Genomic DNA, 23,361 nt, shown 5'->3' with positions numbered 1-23,361 from the left:
GGGAGGTGTTTTTTAATAAAGAGCTGAAGTGTAAAGAGTGGGTTCATTTGCTCTCACGTTAGCTACAAATGTTAGCATGCTTGGCTACCTGCTACATTATCTACAGTGGTAAACAAGCATTACTTCCAAGCATTAGCACATTATGAGCTAACCTCAGTTTGTGGTGTCACACGTTAAAATAAACCACAATGACGACGTCAAGGACAAAGTTGTTTCTTTGTTTCCGTGTTTTTCGGGTATGATTGTTGGCCTGTTAGCATTAGCCTCAGTCTGGTAGCATGATGTCACGTAGGTAACCAACAGATGGCTGTTTATGAATACGTGGTGTGAAAAAAACATGTATGTTCAAACATCTCATAGAGCTAACGTTCATTAGCTAGCTAGCTTCAGTAAAATCAACAGTTTGCAGATGCTGACTGTTTTCTTTCTTCTGTCTGAAATCGAGGAGCTGCTTCAAACACGACTCTTTACTGTGATGGCCGTTATCGTCTGCATGTTCCTGTGAGAAGGGAAACAGACGCTAAGTAGAGCCTAGCGAAGCTTTTGTCCGTGTCACCGGGTCAGCAGACATTCAGCAGGTTTCTGGGTCTGTTTCCTGTTTCCTGTTTCTTCAGATCCCTGCAAACGTTCAGAGTTCTGCGCCTTCATCCAGGAACCAGTGCAGCCTCAGGAGGTCGACTTGGACCTGGTCATGGTGGTGGACGGCTCCAGGGAGGTGCAGGCTGACGAGTACGCCGGAGTCCAGCAGCTGCTGGGCTCTGTGGTGGAACAGCTGGCCGTGACCCCGCAGCCCCGCAGGCCCAGCAGCAAGGCCCGGGTGGCGGTGGTCCAGCAGGGGGGCACCCAGGCTGCAAAGGCGGAGTTCGGCCTGCAGACCTATCAGAGCCAGGACCTGATGAAGAGGTACCTGATCCAGACCATGCAGCAGCAGGGCGGCTCCTCGGAGCTGGGACAGACGCTGGAGTTCGCCCTGAGGGAGGTGCTCCTGAAGGCCGGCCAGCCGCGGAGGAAGAGGGCGCTGCTGACGGTGGTGGGCACCCAGACGGCCTACGAGGACCGAGCTAAGCTGCGCTACATGTCCCTGAAGGCCAAGTGCGAGGGCGTGGCGATGTTTGTGGTGACGGTCGGCGAGCGCTACAACCGGACGCAGGTGGAGGAGCTGGCCGGTCTTCCTGTGCAGCAGCACCTGATCCACCTGGGCAGACTGAAGGCCGAGGAGCAGGGCTACGCCCAGCGCTTCATCAGAGTCTTCCTCAGCGCCGTCAACAGTAAGACTGCATCAGTTCATCTTCATCTCCAGAAACCGTCGAGGTCGAGTTGATTGGGTCTGTTTCTGTGCTTTAACGGCGAGTCGTCTGTTTATTTCAGAGGGAATGACCTTGTATCCTCCTCCCTCTTTGAAACGGACGTGTGACCAGCTGACTGACCAAGATGGAGGACAGATATTCACCAGGTAACTTCCACTGTCTGCAGAACTGCTGACCATGACAGGGACACGTTCAGTCAGTGCTGCACAGCTGAAAATGAGCTCATTAGTCATTTAATCGATCAGCAGAAACATTACTGGCATTGATATTGATCACCGACTCTAAATTTGTGAAATGTGAGTAAGTCTGACATGTTAAAGTCTCTGCGGTCATCATGTCCAGTGAAAATAACGCCAGACTTGGATGCTGTCGTCTCCTCCTCCCTGACGTCGCCTCGCTCTCTCTGCTCTCCTGAATCAGTGAATTCAGAGGTTATTTCAGTCAGTGCTGATTGGTGGAGCAGAGACAGATGAACTGAGAAGGTTTCCATGAGTTTGCTTTGTTTCTGTCGAGCTTGAATGAAGCGTGTTTTACGATGTTAAATTACTGTTTTTTTGAATGGAGTCTGGTGGCTTTGGCCAGAGCGACACACCAGCTGAGGATTTATCTCTGCAGCATCGTGTTGTCAGACGCTTTGAACACCAGCTGAGCCGTCAGGGAGAAACACCTTCGGCGGATCAGGCCTCCTCGGTCTGTACTGGACCAGTTTCAGACGCTGGTGTCTCTGTTAGACATTTGAGCACAAAGACATCAGTAAACACACACAGACAGACAGACACACACTGACAGGAAACAGGAAACTCAGATGTCAGTGGTGGTGAATCAGGGACTCTTGGCTCCTCTGTGTCCAGTCAGGGGCTGCCGGTGGTGGAGGAGGAGGAGGAGTTCGCGGAGGAGGTGGAGGAGAGGTTTGAGGAGCAGACAGGAGGCCAGGCTCAGACCAACCAGCTGGACATCTTCAGCAGAGGAGACGGACAGGGAGTCCTCTCTGGAGCTAACCTCAACGGTAGCACACACACACGCATGCGCACACACACACACATGCGCACACACACACACACACACACACACACACACACACACACACACACACACACACACACACACACACACACACACACACACTCTGTCAGCCAATCAAATGAACCTGATTCGTTGTGAATTGAACTAAAAGCTGCAGATTTGATGCAGAATGATTTATTTGAACGCTGAAGCCTCTGACGTCCTGACAGGCAGCGAGCGTCACCAGAGTCTGAATAATACACAGAAGCACACAATTAATGCAGTGACATCATTCTGATTATAATACAAATACACAGTAGAAATACTCTTTAACCCGGCCCCAGTGGAAATGATGGACGCTGGTTCAGCTCTGCAGCGGTCCAGGATCAGAGGCCTCAGTCTTCGGCCCTGCTAGTGCCCCCTACAGGACGGACTGATGTCCATCCCGTGTGGCTCGCCTCACCGTCATCACCGTCGATGCCTCAAAGCTGCAGTTTTCAGTTTGCCGTCGCACGTCTTTGTTCTGTTCTGTTTGTCGGGAATGATCCACGTCGGTGTTTGGTTCCGGTCGTTCCTCATCAGACTGCATGTGTCCTCCTGTGGCGGCGGCTCTTCGCGCTCTCAGACTCACTCTCAGGCTAATCGTTAAAGTAGAGATGAGGTCGTGTGACGCCTCTCATCATCACTCGTTACCACGTCGGTGTGAGCTGACGCTGACGAGCCGCCGCCCGCAGGACCCCTCGTAGTGTTTGCAGTAAATGTGTGTGTTCTGCTTTCAGCCCAGTGTCAGCTGGAGGCTGACACTGGTATCCAGTGTGACGACTATGTCCAAGTGTGGTTCTTTGACAAAGACATCGGTGCATGCTCTCCCTTCTGGTATGGCGGGTGCGGCGGTAACGCCAACCGCTTTAACACGGAAAACGAATGCTTCCGGACGTGTGGCGGCCATAGTAAGTCCTGACTGCACCAGCCCACACACTGAGACCAGCAGGGGTCTGTGGACTAACACCAGCGAGACCAGTGCTTCATCAGCACTTTCATCCTTCCTCACATTAACAGCTTCCTCCTCTTCCTCTTCCTCCTCCTCTGGTTTGGACCGGAGGCTGATTTCAGGTCAGATCCTGGTTCTGCTCTGCATGCGCTCGGTGGTGTTTTTATCTCAAGTGTCTGCATGGGGAGCTTCGGCTGCATGTTCCTGCATCAGTTGCACCTTCACACACTTTAAGACGGATCTAGATCAGACTGGAAGCACAGCTGAGTTTCATGTGGAGCTCCTGCTGATGTCACGTGGCGGCACAGCAGCCATTAATCTTTATGGTAATGGTGTTGGTTCAGCTGCTGCTCTGACTTCACTGATGTGGTGCGAGCTCAGTCAGTGAGCTCGTAAAGTCTTAATGAAGTAACGTCAGAATGAAAATCCAGAGAGCTGCAGTGTGTTCACGCCGCCCAGGACGCTCCTTCACCTGCAGCTTGTGTCTCACTGTCGTCCCTCTCAGATCCAAACATCCTGCCGCGGCCCGAGCTCGCCAGCTTCGCCTCCAAAGGTAAAAAGCAGAAGAACCTGGTTTCTCTCAGAGTGTTCCACTGGTTTTCTGCCCGTTTGAGCTCGTGGACCACAAAGAGGACGCGAGACGTCCTGCTGAGCGTCTGCAGTCTGGAGAGACTTTAGAGTTTCTGCACATGAAACAAACATCACAGTCGACATCGAGGTCCACAGGACAGTTCAGAGGACAGTTCAGAGGAGGTTCACAGGACAGTTCAGAGGACAGTTCAGAGGAGGTCCACAGGACAGTTCAGAGGACAGTTCAGAGGAGGTCCACAGGACAGTTCAGAGGAGGTCCACAGGACAGTTCAGAGGACAGTTCAGAAGAGGTCCAGAGAACAGTACAGAGGACAGTTCAGAGGAGGTCCACAGGACAGTTCAGAGGACAGTTCAGAGGAGGTCCACAGGACAGTTCAGAGGACAGCTCAGAGAAGGTCCACAGGACAGTTCAGAGGAGGTCCACAGGACAGTTCAAAGGAGGTCCACAGGACAGTTCAAAGGAGGTCCGGAAGACAGTTCAGAGGACAGTTCAGAGGAGGTCCACAGGACAGTTCAGAGGACAGTTCAGAAGAGGTCCAGAGGACAGTACAGAGGACAGCTCAGAGGACAGCTCAGAGAAGGTCCAGAGGACAGTTCAGAGGACAGTTCAGAGGAGATCCAGAGGACAGTTCAGAGGACAGTTCAGAAGAGGTCCAGAGGACAGTTCAGAGGACAGTTCAGAGGACAGTTCAGAGGACAGTTCAGAGGAGATCCACAGGACAGTTCAGAGGACAGTACAGAAGAGGTCCAGAGGACAGTACAGAGGACAGTTCAAAGGAGCTGAGAGTGCTGCTCCTCACTGGAGCTTCATCAGCCAAACCAACCAGTCAGTCTTCATCAAGTCTTCCTCATCGAGTCCTCTGTTAAAGCTCTTCTGATCAGGCTGAATCTCCTGCTGCTCGTCTTCAGTGTGGACTGAGCTCATTGTCCCCCACAGTGTGATGAAGACTGACTGGTTGGTCTGCTCAGCCTCCCTGCCAAGACCAGCACCCAGCCTCTCCAGGACTGTCCCCCCTGGACAGACTCAAACACTGTAAACATACTGGACCATCAGGCCTGCAGACCCTGAGAAATACTCAGCTTAGCTTAGCTTAGCCTAGCTTAGCCCACCCCGAGTTGGTCCCCAGGAGACAGACTGATGTTGACTGTGAGGTTTAAACCTGCAGAAGCTGATTTTCACAAAGAACTGAAGCCAAAGACAAATGGAGGAAGGAAGGAAGGAAGGAAGGAAGGAAGGGAGGGAGGGAGGGAGTGAATCTGGAAGCTGACGGATGATTTTAGAAAATGATCAGCAGGAAGTGAAACTTACAGACGAGTTTGATCAAACAGGCGAGAAAACCAGCTGAGAGTAAAGAGCTGAAAGTCATCAGTGTGAAAGCTTCGTGTCTGGGTGATGTTGACTGTCTCGCTGTAACCTGCGTCTTTGTCCCGCCTCGTCCAGACAGCTGCTTCCTGAGCCAGGACCAGGGCGGCTGCCAGAACTACACCATGGTGTGGTTCTTTGACACGGAACAGAACGAGTGCTCTCGCTTCTGGTACGGTGGCTGCGGCGGCAACAGCAACCGCTTCAAGACGCAAGAGGAGTGCGAGGACCTCTGTCTGACGAAGAGTCGATGAGGAGGACGCCGCCGGATCAGGTGGACGAGATCACCGCTGTACACCAATCAGCAGAGCCTTTGAAAACACGCGTCTTGAAGGAAAAACGCCAAAGTTTGTGAATGAAAACCGTTATTCTCAGCTGAGTCTGTTGGGGGACGTTGGCTGAAACTGTCCCAGGGTCAGCAGCGTCCCCTCACTCGTGACGAAGACCACTTCCTTTGGTTTTCTTCCTTCGAGGTGCGTGACCTGTTTCCTCACAGCAGCTCAGAAGTCCTTTAAAAACCAACTTTAACACGTTTCAACACGAGACGCTCGTCAGACTCTTAACTCTTCTTCAGGTTCCTTTTAGTTTCAGGTGCTACGTCAGTGCAGCGGGCGGAGGCCGGCGTGGTTTCAAAGCATCAGAACAGTTCAGCCTTTTACTGTAAATCCACAAACGTTACGAACCCGAAGGTTTCAGGCAAAGATTTGACCTTTGCAAACATGTTCCTGGTTTTCTTTTCGTGTATTTAAAGACTTTTTTTTTCTAAAGTTAGCGATAGAATGTATTTACGAATAAAGCTGATTTTTAAAAAGACAACACTCGACGACATGAGAAAATGTCTGAGTCTTACTTTCACAGCTTTGGTCGGGTATGAAGATGTTTTGCTGTCATGTGACGTCGTCTTCACGCTGTGATTGGTCAGCTGTGTGAAGGCGGGCGCAGCACTGAATGTCCTCCAGGAGAGACGGAGTCATTTTTTTGAGTGTGGAACAGGAACTGACGACCAAACTGTGAAAATAAGACTCAGAGTTTTGTTTGAATGTTTGTGTGAAGCATCGAACTGGACTGGAGCTGCTGCAGGGAGCTGGAGGACGGACGGGGTCGGCTCCAGTCCAGTTTGAGCCTGAAAGGTGTGAAACGTTTGTCTCTGCTCTGAACGACGAGCTCTCGTCCTTTGTCTCCGTCTGTTTGGACGTCTGTGGTTCGTCAAACTGACCAATGGTGCTTCGTGTAAAACAACAATAAAGACGTAAAGGAAAGCTTGAGTTGAGCTCGTTTATTCATGTCTGATGGGATTAAAGCTGAGCGGAGACGTTCAGCTGAAGCTAGCGAGCTAATCAAGCTAGCGTTAGCTTTCACCAGCTGATTTTTGTTTCTGGTCCAACAGATTTTAGTAAACATTGAACGCAGGTCACATGCTTCATCTGGAACATTCTGGCAAACAGAATCAGTCACTTGATGTTTTTTAGCAGTTTCAAATCAAACTTTATTTTCTCTGATTACAATAACTTATGTACAGAATCTGCTGAGAGACAGAGACGGGGACAGACAGAGACGGGGACATTCTAACAGACAGTCTGACTGAACTGCAGCTCCATGCTGCTCACGTGGACATCAGGTGACTTTTCTCCGTATGAGTTCACCTCCCAGAGTTCAGCGGGTCTCGTGCCGCCGCCTGTCCTCACTTCCACACTTTGACGATGCCGTCTCTGGACGAGGTCACGATGAAGCCCTGTGTCGTCTGGAAGGTGGCGATGTCGGTGATGATGTCATGGTGTCCCACAGGGAGGGATTCTGGGCCGCGGCGAGGCGAGTCCTCCACCACGCCGCTCTTCTGTTTACTGTGGATCTCCTGCAGAGACACCACAGCCTTAACCTCACTCTCATTCACAGAGGCATGATGGGAAATAACACACGTCTGCACCTGTGCGCCGTGCACTCACCTGGACGACCTCAGTTCCTTCGATGATCTTCCTGCTGTACAGGACAGACGGACAGTGCAGCGAGTCGTTGGCGCCTCCAGCGACGATGTACGACCTCTCAGGATACGCCAAGTCCCAGAACCTGAACGCCACACACAAATGTTACACGTGCACTTCAACGCACCTGCTCAGGTGTTCTCAAACATTCAAATTTAAAGACAGTTTCATGTATGAATGTGAGAAAGGTCACGGCCTCCTCATCCCCCTCACACGTGTGTTACAGTGAGGTTGTGGTTTCTGGTTCAGACCTGATCCTCATGTCGGATCCGGCGGTCAGCAGCAGAGGGTTCCCGTCAGCGGGGCTGCAGTAGATCCCGTGGACGCTGTGAGGAGACGGCTGGAGACAGACAGGAAGACAGAGACGTCTGTTTCTGTGTTTGGACTGCGACTAAATCTGATCTTAAAACTGAACTCAGGATGTTTTTCAGGAAACGCGTCACTAAAATAACACCCGTCTGTCAGTGGCTGTCTGGCATTGTGGGTAATGTAGGCACCAGATGACACACACACACCTGCATCTCAGAGAGAGGAGGCGCCGAACTCGCCCACAGGGTGAACTTTCGGTCCCCGGTCTCCATGTCCCACATGGACACCTCGTTGTTGCCTTGGACGGCTACTCTCAGACAGAGACGGACAATCAGACCTGAACGTTCAGTTTCTTTGTCTTCAAATGCGGACGTTCGGCTTTCGTGCCTCACCTGCGATGACAGACGATTGGTAGAGTGGATGCATCAGCAGTCGTCTGATTCGTGCTCGGGCGGGGTGGGAGTGGTTTGAGATAGGAAGCTGGAACCGCATATCCCAGCAGGCCATGGTGCCGCTGCTCGTACCTGTGGAGGAAATAAGTTAGGAACTGAATGACCTCAAACATCCTGTCTCTGACCTCTGACCTCTGACCTGGAACAGAGTCAAATCCACAACATCAGGGGACAAATGTGCAGGACGACTGGAATCACAGTAATTCATTCCATGACTTTCCAGGTATTCAAGGACCAAACAGATTCTGTGTCTCTGTTCACAAGGTTGTCACTGTCAGTCTAACAGAATGTCCTCACTATGATGGTTTAAAACTGAACACACACACACACACACACACACACACACACACACACACACACACACACACAGACCTAGGCAGAGCCAGCACTGGTGCATATCGACGGTGAAGGACGTGATGAGTCCCAGCCGGAGGTCGTGGCGAAGCGTCCAGGCGTTGGAGTTGGAGCGAAGGTCCCAGCCAACCAGCGAGCCGTTGACGGTGGCGTACGCCAGCACCGACTGGGCGCCCGAGTTAAAATGGTGGATGTCGACCGCGCAGCCATCCTCCTGCAGGTCCAGACACCTGCGAGGAAGGACACGTTAGACGGAGATGCGTCCTCCACGGGAGTAGCTCTCACCTGTGGATGTCTGTCCTACCTGGTCTGGAACGGCTGGACTTTGGGGGATTTTGGTGGTTTATTTGCTTCGACTGCCAGCAGCTGGATGGATCCGTTGTCTGAAGCCACCGCCAAGTAATGCGACCCCTGACAGAAGGTCAGCGTCTTCACGTGACCGCCGATACGAGAGTAAGTCAACACCGACCTGCAGGACCACGGGTCAGACACAGAGCTGTTAGCACGCGGCTAAGGAAGCGACGCGGTCTGACAGACGCGTTGTCTCTGAAGCTGAACTCAGTGAGTCGGTGAGCTGAACGTCACCTGAGCGTCGCCGCAGCAGGTGAGAAGCTTTCAGGAAGTGTTCAGTGTTTGTTGAGTTCACAGATTCACTGATTCTCTGTTCAGTCGGTGGAATCGTCGATCAGCACAAACCGACTGAACTCAAACACGTGGCGGCTCACCTGGTGGTCGTGGTCTTTCCCTCCATCTTCTGGCTGTCCCAGACTTTCACGGTGCCGTCGTTGGACGCCGTCGCAAAGATGGAGTGTTCGTCTGAGACCCGGATTCGGTTCACGGCAGCTTTGTGTTCGTGGAGGTGAGCGACCAGCAGCCCTTTGGGATGCCACCCTGAAACACACATTCAGATAACACAACACGTTCAGACCGTGTGTGTGTGTGTGTGTGTGTGTCAGCTGACGTGTCGTGTGATTGGTTACCGGGTGGCGGCGGTCGGCTCTCCCACTCGGCGCTCTCCATCATCTGTTTGGCCATGCGCTCGGCGCTGCACTGCTCCCTCTTCTGCTGCACCAGCTGCTGAAGCTCCGCCTTGCAGGTGTTGATGCGGCGTTGGTAGGCGGGGCCACTCGCCACCGACTGCAGCACGGGCAACGCCGGGGCCACGGCGCTCTTCCTGATCTGAGTCGGTGGCCCGTCGGTGGCCTGCGGACACATCAGTTCCTCCTTTTACTGATCGGCCAATGATCATTCATCCACCAACTGTCCAATCGTGTCCTTCGAGCCAAGCGACACTCTGATGGACGTCAGCACGCGTTCATCCACCATCAGTTTCCACTTTTACTTGGAAACTTTGGAAAGTTTCCTCTTTATGTTCCAATATTTCCATATTAAACGTTTTCATTGGACTGAAATGATCCGTCGACGCGTTTTTATACGCCATCAAACTCTGTGATGAAGATCTTCATGTGTCAAAACAAAACCCACCAAAAAGAATTTAAAAAGCCGACTAATACAAAACAGATCATGAAGCCATAAAATCCAACATGGCCGACCAACTGGACATTTTTGCGCTCGCACAGCAGAAACCGAAGGTGAGACCAAATCAAAACCACCTGAACACAAACCACTTCCTCAAGCTCGCCTCGAGTATTTGAGGTATTTTCCTTTCACTTGTACTCTAACAGCAAGATTTTTACACACAAACAGACGAGTTTCTAAAATCTGACGTTTTGTTTCGATCGGTCGACTTCTGCTTCAAAATGTGACCATTTGATGTTTTTATCAGTTTCGTTTCATTTCAAACTGAACTTCTCGCCGTTCTGGACTGCTGGTCGAAGTTTGTCTTCATCATCTCGTATTTTACAGGTTAATCTGAAAAAACACACCTGCACCCCTCAGTCACACCTGTACCCTTCAGTCACACCTGCACCCTTCAGTCACACCTGCAGTCTTCAGTCTCACCTGCAGTCCTCAGTCTCACCTGCACTCCTCAGTCACACCTGCACCCCTCAGTCACACCTGCACTCCTCAGTCACATCTGCGCCCCTCAGTCACACCTGCGCTCCTCAGTCACGTCTGCACCCCTCAGTCACACCTGCAGTCTTCAGTCTCACCTGCAGTCATCAGTCACACCTGCACTCCTCAGTCACACCTGCACCCCTTAGTCACACCTGCACTTCTCAGTCACACCTGCGCCCCTCAGTCACACCTGCACTCCTCAGTCACGCCTGCACCCCTCAGTCACACCTGCGCCCCTCAGTCACGCCTGCACTCCTCAGTCACACCTGCACTCCTCAGTCACGCCTGCACTCCTCAGTCACGCCTGCGCCCCTCAGTCACACCTGCGCCCCTCAGTCACGCCTGCACTCCTCAGTCACACCTGCGCCCCTCAGTCACACCTGCGCCCCTCAGTCACGCCTGCACTCCTCAGTCACACCTGCGCCCCTCAGTCACACCTGCACTCCTCAGTCACACCTGCACCCCTAAGTCACACCTGCACTCCTCAGTCACACCTGCGCCCCTCAGTCACGCCTGCACTCCTCAGTCACACCTGCACTCCTCAGTCACACCTGCACCCCTCAGTCACACCTGCGCCCCTCAGTCACGCCTGCACTCCTCAGTCACACCTGCGCCCCTCAGTCACGCCTGCACTCCTCAGTCACACCTGCGCCCCTCAGTCACGCCTGCGCTCCTCAGTCACGCCTGCAGCTCGCAGCATGGCGGGGGCGGCGGTGTTACCGTGGCGGTCTGGGCGGAGGCCGGCTCCTGGGATCCGAACATGCTCTTCCACTCCTCGTTCATGGTGGAGTCCTGCTTCGTGTGCTTCCTCGCTGCAGGTACACAAACAGGACGTCAGACGTTTCTCATTTTCACTAACGAGTCTGTGAACGTTTGGCAAAACATTTCGGAGAAACGGGACACGACCACGAGCTCAGCAGATGCTGTTTCCCACAACTGGGAATAATTACACACTGCAAAAACTGGAGCTGTGGACTCTGAGTGTGGCAGACTGCAGATTATGGCACAGTGTGAGAGACGTCTCTGTTTCCAATAAAACACTCATCAACATTCCTTCATTTAGGAATCGAGTGGGATTATGAACAGATGTCTGCTAATGATAGAAACATGCTGAAGAGGGAATTCCTCCTGTTATTAACACTCATCTGAAGAAAGGCACAACAGACTGGGGTCACTTGGACACTTTTTGCAGCGTGCAGCGCCTCAGTCAGGTACTTGTTCTCAGAGAAAGTGATTAATGTGGGAGATTAGAGGGGGAGTTTCCTGGAGGCTCGGCTGCAGACGGAGCTCATCATTTACGCTGCTGGCGGTGGAACATGTGGAGACGCTCACAGCTGGACACCACAGGACGGACAGGACGGACCGATGTTTACCGGTGCGTTTAGTCTGTCCTGGGACCCCACACTGGGTCTGTTCTGGCCTCATGTCGCGCTAACGAGCCGCCGTGTGTTCACGTCTGCTGCAGCCTCACCGACTCAAAGAAGACGGATCGACCCTGACGGAAAGTTCTGGACTCTGAGTCGAGGTTGATTAAAGCGTCCTCTGTCCTCGTCATGAACTGCAGCTCATGTTGACGAATTCAAACAGCGTTTTGTTTTCTGACCAGCAGGCAGAGTTATTCCTTTAACTCTCCTGATCAGTGATGATGATGATGATGGTAATAACTCATCATCGAGCTGAAGCCTACATTTACAGCTCTGAGCCTTAATGAGACCACACTAAACGTTGATTATGATTCATTAATTGTCGTTTCAGGATTTTTCATTGAACTGAATGAGAAAGTGATGTATATGATCTCAGGTTCAGCTCAGAAGCTGATCGGCTGGTCGTATCGTGTTCGCTCTGAGTTTTGTAGGTAATAAACGTGAAAAATGAAGCGCTGTGTTTGTTTCTTGGTCCTACAGTAAATGTTCAGAATGAAACAGAAAAATCTCTTTGATCAGTTTATTTATGAATGTGTAACTAAGAGGAGCGCTCGGTGACTCCGCTTCTCTGAGGCCAATGTTTGCGTTCCTGAGAGACCCGAGCAGTTTTCTGACTTCCTGTTTCCAGACACGGAGGCTCAGATGCTGATTAGACTTTGCTTTTTTTAACCTTTTGGCTGATTGATGTCGCTCTGACTGAAGCGTTGGAGGCTTTAAACTCTGCGACGGTTTCAGTAAAACCTTCTGAAAAACTGCATCAACTCAGAATTAAGACGAAGCTGATGGAAGCTGAGCTGAAGGTGAGCGTGAATGCTGATTACCTCTCTTGTCCTCGGCCTCGGGCTTGGGTTTAACCAGGTCCACCTGGCGGCCGGTGATGCCGAGCGTGGCCAGGTCGATGACGCCGGTCTGGGCCGCCTCCCCCAGGTGACTCTGCTCGCCCATGTTGGCTTTGGCCTTGTTGGATTTCAGCATGAAGTCTTTGAGCGCCAGCAGCTTGTCCTCCTCCGCCTCGGTCATCCCCTGAACAACAGAGCAGCGCAGACGGGACAGAGTGAACGTGGAGGTCCGGATCAGCCAGCAGTAAGAACGCTTTGTGTGTTTACGCTCATGCAAACATTTTTATTTTATTTGATGCCTGTCAGAGGAAATGAAGTCCGGCTCTGCAGCCATCACGGACCTTCAGTCCAAATCCAAACCAGCAGTGAAGGCATCTTAACAGGCTCTGTGGTTTGTATGTCCAAACCTGGTAGATTAATGTCCCCTGGACTGAACAAGAGATGTGAGACATGTCTTCAACTTGATGAAACGTGTTTTTGGAGGCTTGTAGAGGCAGAGCTGACAGCAGAGAGCTGACAGGAAACGAAGGTTGGTGGTCTAACATCAGTCCAGCCGTGTGGATCACGTGATCTCTGGAGATGATCTGCTGCTCTGAAGCTAGGAAACCTGAGGAGCACCCTGAAGAGCATTGTCATAACTTCCTGTTTTCCATCAGTCTGAGTGGTTTTCTTTGATCACGTTAGCAAAGACTGTTGTCAGAGTGAAACAAATGTTTGAGCGCAGGACGGGACGACGCTGCCAGGAAATCAGACGGCAGCGATTTACAGTTCTGTTTGATTTCACAAACTGGAGCAGCTGACGGGAAACAGATGAAGGTCAGACGAGCTGTGTGTGTGTGTGTGTGTGTGTGTGTGTGTGTGTGTGTGTGTGTGTGTGTGTGTGTGTCTCATGATAACAGCGACAGAAATAAAAGCTCCTCCTCAGGGAATCTGATCGACCTTCAAACACAGAGAATCACTCCAACCTCATCTGATTCATGTGTTCAACTTCTGTGCACGACGGAAAAGAAAAACATGAAAACGTAATGATTCACAGAAACGTGGTTTTTCCTCAGAACATTAAGACTAAAACACGCTGTGTGTGTGTGTGTGTGTGTGTGTGTGTGTGTGTGTGTGTGTGTGTGTGTGTGTGTGTGTGTGTGTGTGTGTGTGTGTGTGTGTGTGAGAGATCTGCTCTGTTTGCCACATGGACCTTTTACATAGCGACTGATCTTCGGCCTCTGTGTCGCGTCTGGATCCTGCCTTCACTGTAAAAGCTGCTCAGAGTTTAGAGGAAACGCCTCCGGGGTTCATCAGTCCTCTCTGATGGTCCGCAGACGTCTCCTGAAGGTCCTTTAAGGTTCTTCAGAGACGCCGGACCTTCATCAGAGGAAGACGTCTGTGGGAGTCTGAGTCTGGATTTAACGTCGTGGTCTGGACGCTCTCATCGTACGGCAGTGGGCGCCGGCTCAGCTCAGTTTTCACTTTTCTACAACATAAACTGCAGTATTCTTACTGCGAGTATCTTCACAGACACTGAGACGGAGGTATGACTGAAAACACATCTACAGACACATTTTCAGACTCTCTCTCACACACACACACACACACACACACACACACACACACACACACACACACACAGACTTCCTGTCATCAGTCCTAAAGTTCAGAGCTCAGTGTGAAGCCTCTGTGACTGATTCAGTGGAGATGTGTGTGATCAGTGTTCGTGTTGTTGTTGATGAGCAGAGGACCACACAGAGCGACACGCAGGGCGACATGCAGAGCGACACGCAGAGCGACACGCAGGGCGACACGCAGAGCGACACACAGAGCAACACACAGGGCGACACGCAGAGCGACACGCAGAGCGACACGCAGGGCGACACGCAGGGCGACACGCAGAGCGACACACAGGGCGACACGCAGAGCGACACGCAGAGCGACACGCAGGGCGACACGCAGAGCGACACACAGAGCGACACACAGAGCGACACACAGGGCGTCGCTGCCCCCCCTGGATGAAAGTCTGACTCATTTCAGACTCTCCTGCTTCTCCTGGCTGCTGATTAAAATCACTGAAAACGATTGTTTTCATGCACTGATGATGAACTTTGGAGCAGATTTGCATCTGGCAGCAGATTTCCTGCGATGCTGAACAATCGCTGGCTGTGTTGACCTGAACAGCTGATTTAGTTTGCGAGCAGAGCGCCAGCAGCACGGCGCTCCATCAGTCACTGCACTGATTACAGAAACAAACTTCAAACAAGAGTCCAACGAGGCTCTCTGCACGGCTGACTGATCCTGACCTGAAACGACCTGAAACAACCTGAAAGTGACCTGAGATGACCTGAGATGACCTAAAATGACCTGAAATGACCTGAAAGTGACCTGAGAGCCTCTCGTGTGAATCAAGTGGAGAAAAGTGACACTTCAGTTGAATTCGTCCTTCCTTGACTTAAACTCCACAGTAAGTCATAAATAACCTGAATGAACTTCTGACCTGTGAGAGCAGCTTCTTGAGGAGCTGCGCGATGGCTGGGTCCTCTGGAGTGGGGCATTCTGGGATAGATCCCGCTCGCTTCTTCTGCCGGAGCAGCAGGTGGCGGAAGAGGCTGGCGATGTCTTTGGAGCGCAGGGCGTAGTCGAAGATGGAGCGGCTGACCGGCTCCTTCAGCACGCTCAGCAGGACCAGCTCCTTATCGATCTGAGGAGGAGGAGGAGGAGGGGGAAGGAGGGTGAGGAGGACGAAGGTGCGCCGGAATCTACAGAGCAGAGACGGTCTGAGGACAAAGGAGTGCTGTGAGGAGGACGAGGAGGACGAGGAGGGCTCACCTGGATGATGGGCTGGGTGATGAAGGGGTTGAGGTGGGGCATCAGTTTGCAGTAGACGTCGGCCACGTTAAGGTGCTGCGCAATGACGGTGATGAAGCCCACCGCCCCGTAACGGATCCACAGGTTTGGGTGACACAGGAACGGAGCTACGGCAACACAGAGAGGACAAATTCCACAAAGACTGTCCTCACATGCCTGAAAGCGCATGCTGATAATTTAGTATTAAACACTTCGAGGATAAAACAACAGTCTGTATTCTGAGTGAGTCGGTCCAGGTCCAGGTCCAGGTCCAGGTCCAGGTCTAACTGTCTGAGCCACAGACGAGTCCAAACTCAGCAGAAATGGACATCGTTAACTTTAAATTGTCCAAACAAAGACGTAAATGTGAAGTTAACTTTGTAGATGTGGTACATCTGAAACAATCAGCAGCAGTTTGGAAAATCAATCACTTATTAAAATCGATTATCTTCACGATGAACGACGCCAGCGGCTCCAACATCAACGTTTCCTGTGTTTATCTAAGAGCTGTCAGACAAAGTGTTGCTATGCTACATGCTAACGCTAACAAAAACAGCTTGATTAGCTTAGAGGGATTCTGTCTTGGACATTTTGACCAATGTCGCCCGGCGATCTTACCGATGTCGCTGACGAACTCGTAGATGTGAGGTTTCTGCAGGAGGCCCAGCTGACACATGCAGGTGAGGGCGTTGAGAGCTTTGTAGATGACGAACTCCTCAGTGTCACTCAGACCCTGCTGGAGGAGGGGCTTCAGGATGGAGGAGCTCTGCCAGCCGACGTACGCTGCCACGCCTTCATACGACGACAACGACACAGCAGAGAAGAAGAAACTTCAGCTGTCAGCGTTCGCTCTGTTTGAGCTCTGTTAAAGCTCAGTTTAAGATCTGTTTAAGCTCAGATTAAGCTCAGTTTCTGGTCTCCTCCAGCAGAAGTTTGTCCAGTTTCTGTACCAGACTGCTAACATGATTATTGGGCTTTTCAATATGGAGGTCTGTGGGGATTGACTTGCTTTTGGAGCCAGCTAGTGGCCGTCAGAGGAACTGCAGGGTTTAGTACTTCCACACTCTCACATTTTGTTATTATAAAAAATCATTTCCAGCTGTTTTAATATCAGTGAAGCCATACTTTCATGTCAGACCTGTTGCTTTCGGAGGCAGAGCCTGAACACTGGCCTGTTTCTTACCCACGATGCTGTCGAAGAAAGCCCCTCGCAGGTGCCAGTCGTTCTTGTCGTTGAGGAAGGTGATCATGTGCGACAGCAGCACGTCGTTGGCCTTCTGCCGGCCGAAGAAGACGCAGAGGCGCGTGATGCCGTTCTCCATCAGCGACTGCTTGACGATGTTCTCCGAGTCGCTCAGCAGCGTCACCACCTTCTGCTGCACCATCTCGTGCAGCGCCTGCAGCTCTGAACAGGAAACACGCTTCAGTGTTCGTCACAGATCGACGCTTCGACCCCACGGAGCGCCGCCTCCACACTTTCTCTACCTGAGTCGTAGTTTTCGTTGGGGTGGAGTATCTCCTCGGTGTCCTCGCCGCTCAGGTCCTGTTCTGTGTTCACGTTGTTCTCCTGAACCAGCTCCAGGAAACGCAGCGCGCTCTCCGCCAGATGAGCGATGTTCTCTAAACATCCCCAAACAGAGCAGAGTAAACAACAGGAGTAAACAACGAGACCAACATCTGCGGCCGAGACGGCGTTTCTGCATTAAGGCCTTTCCTTCAGACGTCTGACAAAAACACTGATACCAATAATTTGGGTCAATTTATCTGCTCTTATCTAACACATCACTGACAGGAGCACTCGTTCAAATATCTAATCCGGGTTAATCCAGATTTAAACGTTAAACTTCAGCTTACTTTTCCTTAAACTTCGAACTTTTCAAAGATGTATCTCGTTGATGAAAAAGAGAGCGACGCTTCCTTTAAAGTAAACCTTCGGTTCCTGACCTGCGTACGCCAGCCTGACGATGGTGGCGTCGTCCTGGGCCAGGTGGGCGATGCCCGGCAGGATGTACTCGGGGTAGATGTTGACGTCGTTCCTCGGCACCTCCTTCACCAGAGCCAGCACTTTGGCCAGCGTGCGCACGGCCTGAGCGCGCACGCGAGGCACGGGGTCGTTGCAGAAGTGCAGCAGGTACGGCGTGATGCGGTCGAGCAGGATGTCCACGCCGAGCCGCGGGGCCAGGTGCAGGATGAGCTCCAGCGCCGCCAGCTTGGAGTCGCAGGAGTGCAGTGTCTGCAGGCAGGAAGTGATGACGGACACCAGGACGATGAGGCCCTGCTCCTCCCTGGAGCTCGGCGCGATGTCGCTGCTTTCCGAAGAGGAGGAGGAAGACGAGCCTGGAGGAGAGAGAGTCGGTCTTTTTAAAACACTGAAATAAGGAGCAGCTCCTCTTTGTGGAACCCCCGGATGGCCTCCTCTCACCTCGCAGGTTGTGCAGGATGTTGTCGAGGTCTTTGCGGATGACGAGCACTCGCTCGTCCGCCGACTGGAAGGTCTCTTTGGCGAACTGAGCCATGTACGGCTGCAGGAAGGTGTAGAAGATGTCGGGGAAGGCTTTCCCTCTCTGCTGCTTCAGGTATTCCTCTGCTGTCAGGCGCTTCTCCGGCTCCCTCTGCACCATCTGAGCCACCTGACACACAAAACCACACCCAGAGCAGGTGAGCTCACGTTTTGACAGGTGAGGCAAACGTCATCAAGCTCCATCAAACGTCCCAGTGGGCCAGTCTGCAGGAGCTCACCTAAATGGAACGCAGCCGTTTTTAATGCTACCTGTTCACCTGTGCTTCTCCTGCTGTGACGAGTCAAAATGTCTGCAGGTAAAAACTGCTGCTGAGTCTGAATCAGCGAGTTATTGATAACTGAATACGGATGCGATCAGCTGACAGTTATTGATTACCAGCTCCCAGACGCTGCGGTCCTCGATCTTCATGAGGACGTGCTCCGTCTGGAAGTGTCCTTTGCGATAGGCCAGCAGCTGGGACAGATCGAAGAGAGGGACGCCCTCCGTGAAGAGCTCTGCGATGACACAGCCTGAAAACACACACACACACACACACACACACACACACACACACACACACACACACACACACACACACACACACACACACACTTTCACCTCTTCTGCCTTTAAACAGCAGCACAAACACATTAACAGCTCAGGTTTCACATGGATCACAGCGAACAGCGTGTGAGTTTACGGACGCTGAGCCTGAGATAGAAACATGAAACGTATGGAACATATGAAATAATGGATAAATGAAATTAGTCCACTTTAAAAAGTTCATCAAAGCAACATATTCAACATATTAAAGTCACATCCTGGAGATTCAGATGTTGACGTGGAGGCTGATTCTGTAAGCTTACAAGTGAAAACTGATTATTTTACTTTAATCAACCACGTTCAGTTTGGTCTGAAGCTGTTTTTGGTAAAGACTGAAATAGTTTGTGTTTTCTGATGTTCTGAAGCGTTTTGTTGTATTTCAGCTGATCATGAGCACAGTCACAAGACCAACCCTCGGCCAGTCAGAAGAAAGCTGTGAGACATCATCTAAAATTGGCCGGACGCTTTGGAAAATACTGAACTCTGTTTTGACTCGTTTTCGCGGTTTCGTCTTCTTCAGGTGTGTGTCTGATGTCCTCGTGTGTGTCTACCTGCAGAGAAGATGTCCATGGCCTGCTTCAGCTCCCCCCGGCTCCTCTGGTTGTTGTTGGTCAGGTCCACCAGCGGCGTGTTCTGGTCGCTCTCGGTGGTGAACATGCTCCCGTCCACGAACCTCTCGGGCGCGATGTAGCACGTCCTCCGCCTGGACGTGTCGAAGAAGTAGTTGAAGTCGGCGGGGTTGTCCTCCGGCAGGTACGTGGGCTTGAAGCTGGCGAAGTCGGTGAGCAGCACCCAGTTCCAGCTGGTCACCATCACGTTCTCCGTCTTGATGTCGCCGTGGCGGACGCCGGCTTTGTGCGCCTGGTCGACGGCGTTAAGGATCTGAAACGCCAGCCACCTCTTCTCCACGTTGTTGAGGAAGGGCCGGGTGCTGATGCGGTCGTACAGGTTGTCCCTGACGTACTGACGGAACAAGATGGCGGCTTTCTCCGTCAGGGACGTCTTCTGGAAGGGCAGGCAGTTCTGGCAGGAGTGCAGTCTGATCTTCAGCTCCTCCAGCTCCTGCTTGTAGCTGGTCAGAGGCAGCGAAGGGTCCTGGATGGCGAACACTTTGACCACCACCAGGCCCTCGCGGTGTTTGGCCCGGGCCACCTTGAAGAAGCGGGTGCTGCCCAGGCTCTTATCGTACTCATGGTCGTGGATGTCTGAGAAGTAGCTGTCCACGGACAGGATCTGCGAGGGGGCGATCCCCGCCAGCTGATTACCCATCACGCCTCAGCACGAGTCTGCGGAGAAGTCACAATAAAAATCACTGGAAGAGGAAATCAATGCTGAGCAGAGTTAAGTTCAAGTGATTGCTGGTGCCAGCACGGCTCAGGCTGCTCACGCGACCCCTGCTTTAATTGGAAGTTAAACTCGTTTATGGATAAGAAGCAGGTTTGGCCTCCGTCTGCTTCACAGCTTTAAATTATAATAATAATTTTTCTGACATGTCCGTGCCTTTAATGTGGCCAAACATCTAGATGTGGAGCACATCTGGATGTGTAACCAAAGCAGTCACATGACCGAGCGACAGCAGCAGCAGCAGCACTCTGACAGCGCTAGTTTAGCATGCTAGCTAACCGTTATTAGCTCCCAGAAACACGACAAACACTCACAGCAGACACCCCCGCGTTACAACGGTTAACCTGCGTGTGTGTGTTTGCTGTTACCGGTCGTTAACGTGGCTTCTTCCTCTGCTGACAGGTCCGCTGGTGTTGTTGTTGTTGTTGTTGTTGATGATGGTGTATTTGCTTTAGCAGGCTAGCGAGCAGTCGACGTCCCTCCGCTTAAAGAGATGCTGCTAACGGTTACGAGCTTCAGCCTGAGCGCAGAGTAGCCGCCTTCATGTCGTCTCTCGGTGTGTTGGCTACGACAGCCGTCCAGATATCATTCCGTTCTGCCGCCGGTGAGACGCCCCGCGGCCAAAAACAAACCGTAAACGTGCATAAAAACCACACGTAGCAGCCTGAATCACACAGTTAGCTCGTTAGCCGTTTCCAGCTGTTGTTATGAATCCGGGTCACACTGATGACTCGTGAGCGCCCCTGCTGGCCATCTTGTATTAAACCAAAGATCGTCTATTTGGAAGGAAACCACTCAGTCGGTTAGAAAAAATAATCCGTGTCCGTGTTACTTCATTAACGCCACAGACGGCACCTGAAAGAAGCACGAGAACAGTTTCTCTCCACAGAACATCGATCTGTTAGTTATTTAAAACACAGAGTTTCATATGTGCTGTTGAAGAAAGACTGTCACACGTGAATGTGTTATATTTTAATATTCCTTCAGCCTACAGAGGCACAGAGCACCTGGTCCACCTGAAGAGCCACAGCATCAAAGAGGACCCTCTATCTTTGACAGACATATTCAACTGGAAACTGTAAAGAAAAACAAACAAAAAAACCCCCAAAAAACTAAATTAACAATATTTTAGGAGAACATGTATAACATGCATGCAATAACAAATAAAATCTAAAAGAGATTCTAAAAATAAAAAAACATTGAAATCCATTAAAAACTCTATTTATCTTATACCTGAAATAATTAAGTATGATGATATCCTACAGAAATCTTTAATTACTGATACACGTTATGGTCAAGTGATTCGTTTTTTATAAAGAGTTTGATTGAAAAGTGCTAATTAAATGAAAGAATTTGTCTAATAATTTATCAATTAAATGTTCTATTGATTAATAGGCGCCCTGCGACCGGCTGGCGACCGGTCCAGGATGTACCCCGCCTCCCGCCCGTTGACAGCCGAGATAGGCTCCGGCCCCCCCGCGACCCCGAAAGGGATAAGCGGCATAGAAAATGGATGGATGGATGGATGGATGATTAATAGGCGCTGAAAAATCAATATCAGTCTTGCTAACTGCTGACCGGACGCCGTCACATTTTCATCACAGGGTAAGTCATCATACGTTCAAGACACGATCTATGTTCGGAGAAGAAGGAAGTTTCTGGCACCAACAACACGCGAGAGCCGCCGTTCGTCTGTTAAGTTAACCAAAACAAAACAGGAAGTCAGACGATATAACATGCAAATAAAAACGTAGAACTTGTCATTTAAAACGTGATCGCTTGATCCTTCAGTATAGCTATATTTATGAATGCAAATGAATTTATTCATTGCAGAGATTTTTTCAGCTCTGAGTTTATTGATCTGACATTTGAATATTTGATTTTGTATATATTTTTTCATTGTTAGAAAATTATTTGTTTTAGACCAACAAAATAGACGAATAAAGGAATCAGTATTTCTCTACCACAAACTGATTTATGTTGGGGTTAAAACAGCACAGACATCACAGAGAAAACGTTCTGAGACAGATTCTGAATTAAATTTTTGGTTGAGTTTCGTACGCAGTCATGGTTTACAGCTGTAACTGCTCCATTTATCTTGCAGAAGATGTAGCTGATTAGACGGTGTGAGCCCGGACTGTGGATTATAGCTGCATCTCCTGCCTGACATCCACCATGACTGCTACTACTATCAGTCACATTTCTTTTATTATTGCATCCATAGTGCTGTATTATGTATTATAATATATAGTATAGTATCTTTATATATACAGAATCAGAAATACTTTATTGATCCCAGAGGGAAAATGTTTAAACAAAATGGCAAAAATAGATAATAAAAAGTATATTCAGGAAAGGTGTATGTGCTTTGTTTTTTGAACAACAGTATACTGATATTGTACAGGCTTGTTATTATAAATATATACTGTAATAGTTTAGAATGTACAGAATATGCATCGTGATACAAAAATAAGTTTCATAACAGTGTAAAAAATAAATAAATAAATGTATGACAGTGGATATTACACAAGTGGAGTAATTACACTGTTGGTTATTGCACATGATTATTGTATATTGTATGTATTATATGTATATGTAAGTCAGCAGTGAACTGCAGTATAAATATGAGCGATGTGACAGTCCAAGGGCCATTCAGAGGGAGGAGCTGTGCAGTTTGATGGCCACAGGCAGGAGTGATTTCCTGCTATATATTCTACATACAGTTAAGAGAGTCAAGAGTCTATTATTAAACCTGTCACTGTTACTGTGGTCTGTCTGTCTGTCTGTCTGTCTGTCTGTCTGTCTGTCTGTCTGTCTGTCTGTCTGTCCGTCCGTCCGTCTGTCCGTCTGTCTGTCTGTCTGTCTGTCTGTCCGTCCGTCTGTCTGTCTGTCTGTCCCCCTGTCTGTCCGTCTGTCTGTCTGTCTGTCTGTCCGTCCGTCTGTCTGTCTGTCTGTCTGTCTGTCTGTCTGTCTGTCCGTCTGTCTGTCCGTCTGTCTGTCTCTCTGTCTGTCTGTCCCTCTGTCCCTCTGTCTGTCTGCCTATTAAAAGGAAGCTTTTTCCAGCTGTCGGCAGATGTTTGCTCATGAGGGACTTGCTGGGTCTCTGTAGATAAAGACTTTGGTCTGTACCAGCTCGGTATGGAAAGTGTCCTCAGACAACATTTGTTGTGATTTGGCTCTATATAAATAAAATTGAATTGAATGACTACTACTACTAGTGTATTCTGTCTGGTCTGGTGTATTTGTGTACTCTGAGGTTGTTCGGAAGGTGGAAACAATTTTCCTTGCAGAGGGACAAATAAATCTGAATCTAATCTAATCAAATCTACTACTACTACCACTGATAATAATAATAATAATAATAACAATAAGAAGAAGAAGAAGAAGAAGATGGAGGCGGAAACAAAATTTCCGGCCCTCCCCGAGTACGCCCATCTTATTTTGACAGGGT

General features: G+C 50.4%; 2 protein-coding genes across 2 annotated transcripts in view; one reads left to right on the top strand and one right to left on the bottom strand.

Moving 5' to 3' along the window:
• Positions 1 to 5,750, top strand: part of col6a4a (collagen, type VI, alpha 4a) — a 51,516-nt gene extending 45,766 nt beyond the window's left edge. Inside the window, exons 38-43 of the mRNA XM_070965986.1 lie at positions 615 to 1,268; positions 1,369 to 1,453; positions 2,159 to 2,313; positions 3,089 to 3,259; positions 3,806 to 3,853; positions 5,333 to 5,750. Coding sequence (XP_070822087.1) covers positions 615 to 1,268; positions 1,369 to 1,453; positions 2,159 to 2,313; positions 3,089 to 3,259; positions 3,806 to 3,853; positions 5,333 to 5,508 — 1,289 coding nt within the window. The 3' untranslated portion in view covers positions 5,509 to 5,750. The remainder of the gene's footprint in view (positions 1 to 614; positions 1,269 to 1,368; positions 1,454 to 2,158; positions 2,314 to 3,088; positions 3,260 to 3,805; positions 3,854 to 5,332) is intronic.
• A 766-nt stretch (positions 5,751 to 6,516) lies between these two features.
• pik3r4 (phosphoinositide-3-kinase, regulatory subunit 4) lies at positions 6,517 to 20,638 on the bottom strand. The gene is made up of 21 exons (XM_070966673.1): positions 20,279 to 20,638; positions 19,118 to 19,852; positions 18,360 to 18,493; positions 17,885 to 18,092; positions 17,407 to 17,799; positions 16,948 to 17,082; positions 16,646 to 16,867; positions 16,081 to 16,254; positions 15,445 to 15,590; positions 15,113 to 15,316; positions 12,613 to 12,814; positions 11,088 to 11,179; positions 9,329 to 9,551; positions 9,074 to 9,239; positions 8,653 to 8,817; positions 8,367 to 8,578; positions 7,935 to 8,066; positions 7,749 to 7,849; positions 7,485 to 7,573; positions 7,198 to 7,318; positions 6,517 to 7,106 (listed from the first exon to the last, which is right to left on the bottom strand). Exons 2-21 carry the CDS (start codon positions 19,833 to 19,835, stop codon positions 6,936 to 6,938), a joined length of 4,008 nt encoding a protein of 1,335 aa, XP_070822774.1. The 5' UTR covers positions 19,836 to 19,852; positions 20,279 to 20,638; the 3' UTR covers positions 6,517 to 6,935.
• Between the last annotated feature and the right edge of the window lie 2,723 nt (positions 20,639 to 23,361).

Source organism: Chaetodon trifascialis, chromosome 7, assembly GCF_039877785.1.
Source record: "Chaetodon trifascialis isolate fChaTrf1 chromosome 7, fChaTrf1.hap1, whole genome shotgun sequence".
In the NCBI taxonomy this organism is placed as follows: Eukaryota; Metazoa; Chordata; class Actinopteri; order Chaetodontiformes; family Chaetodontidae; genus Chaetodon; species Chaetodon trifascialis.
This window is presented reverse-complemented; position numbering and strand designations above follow the sequence as displayed.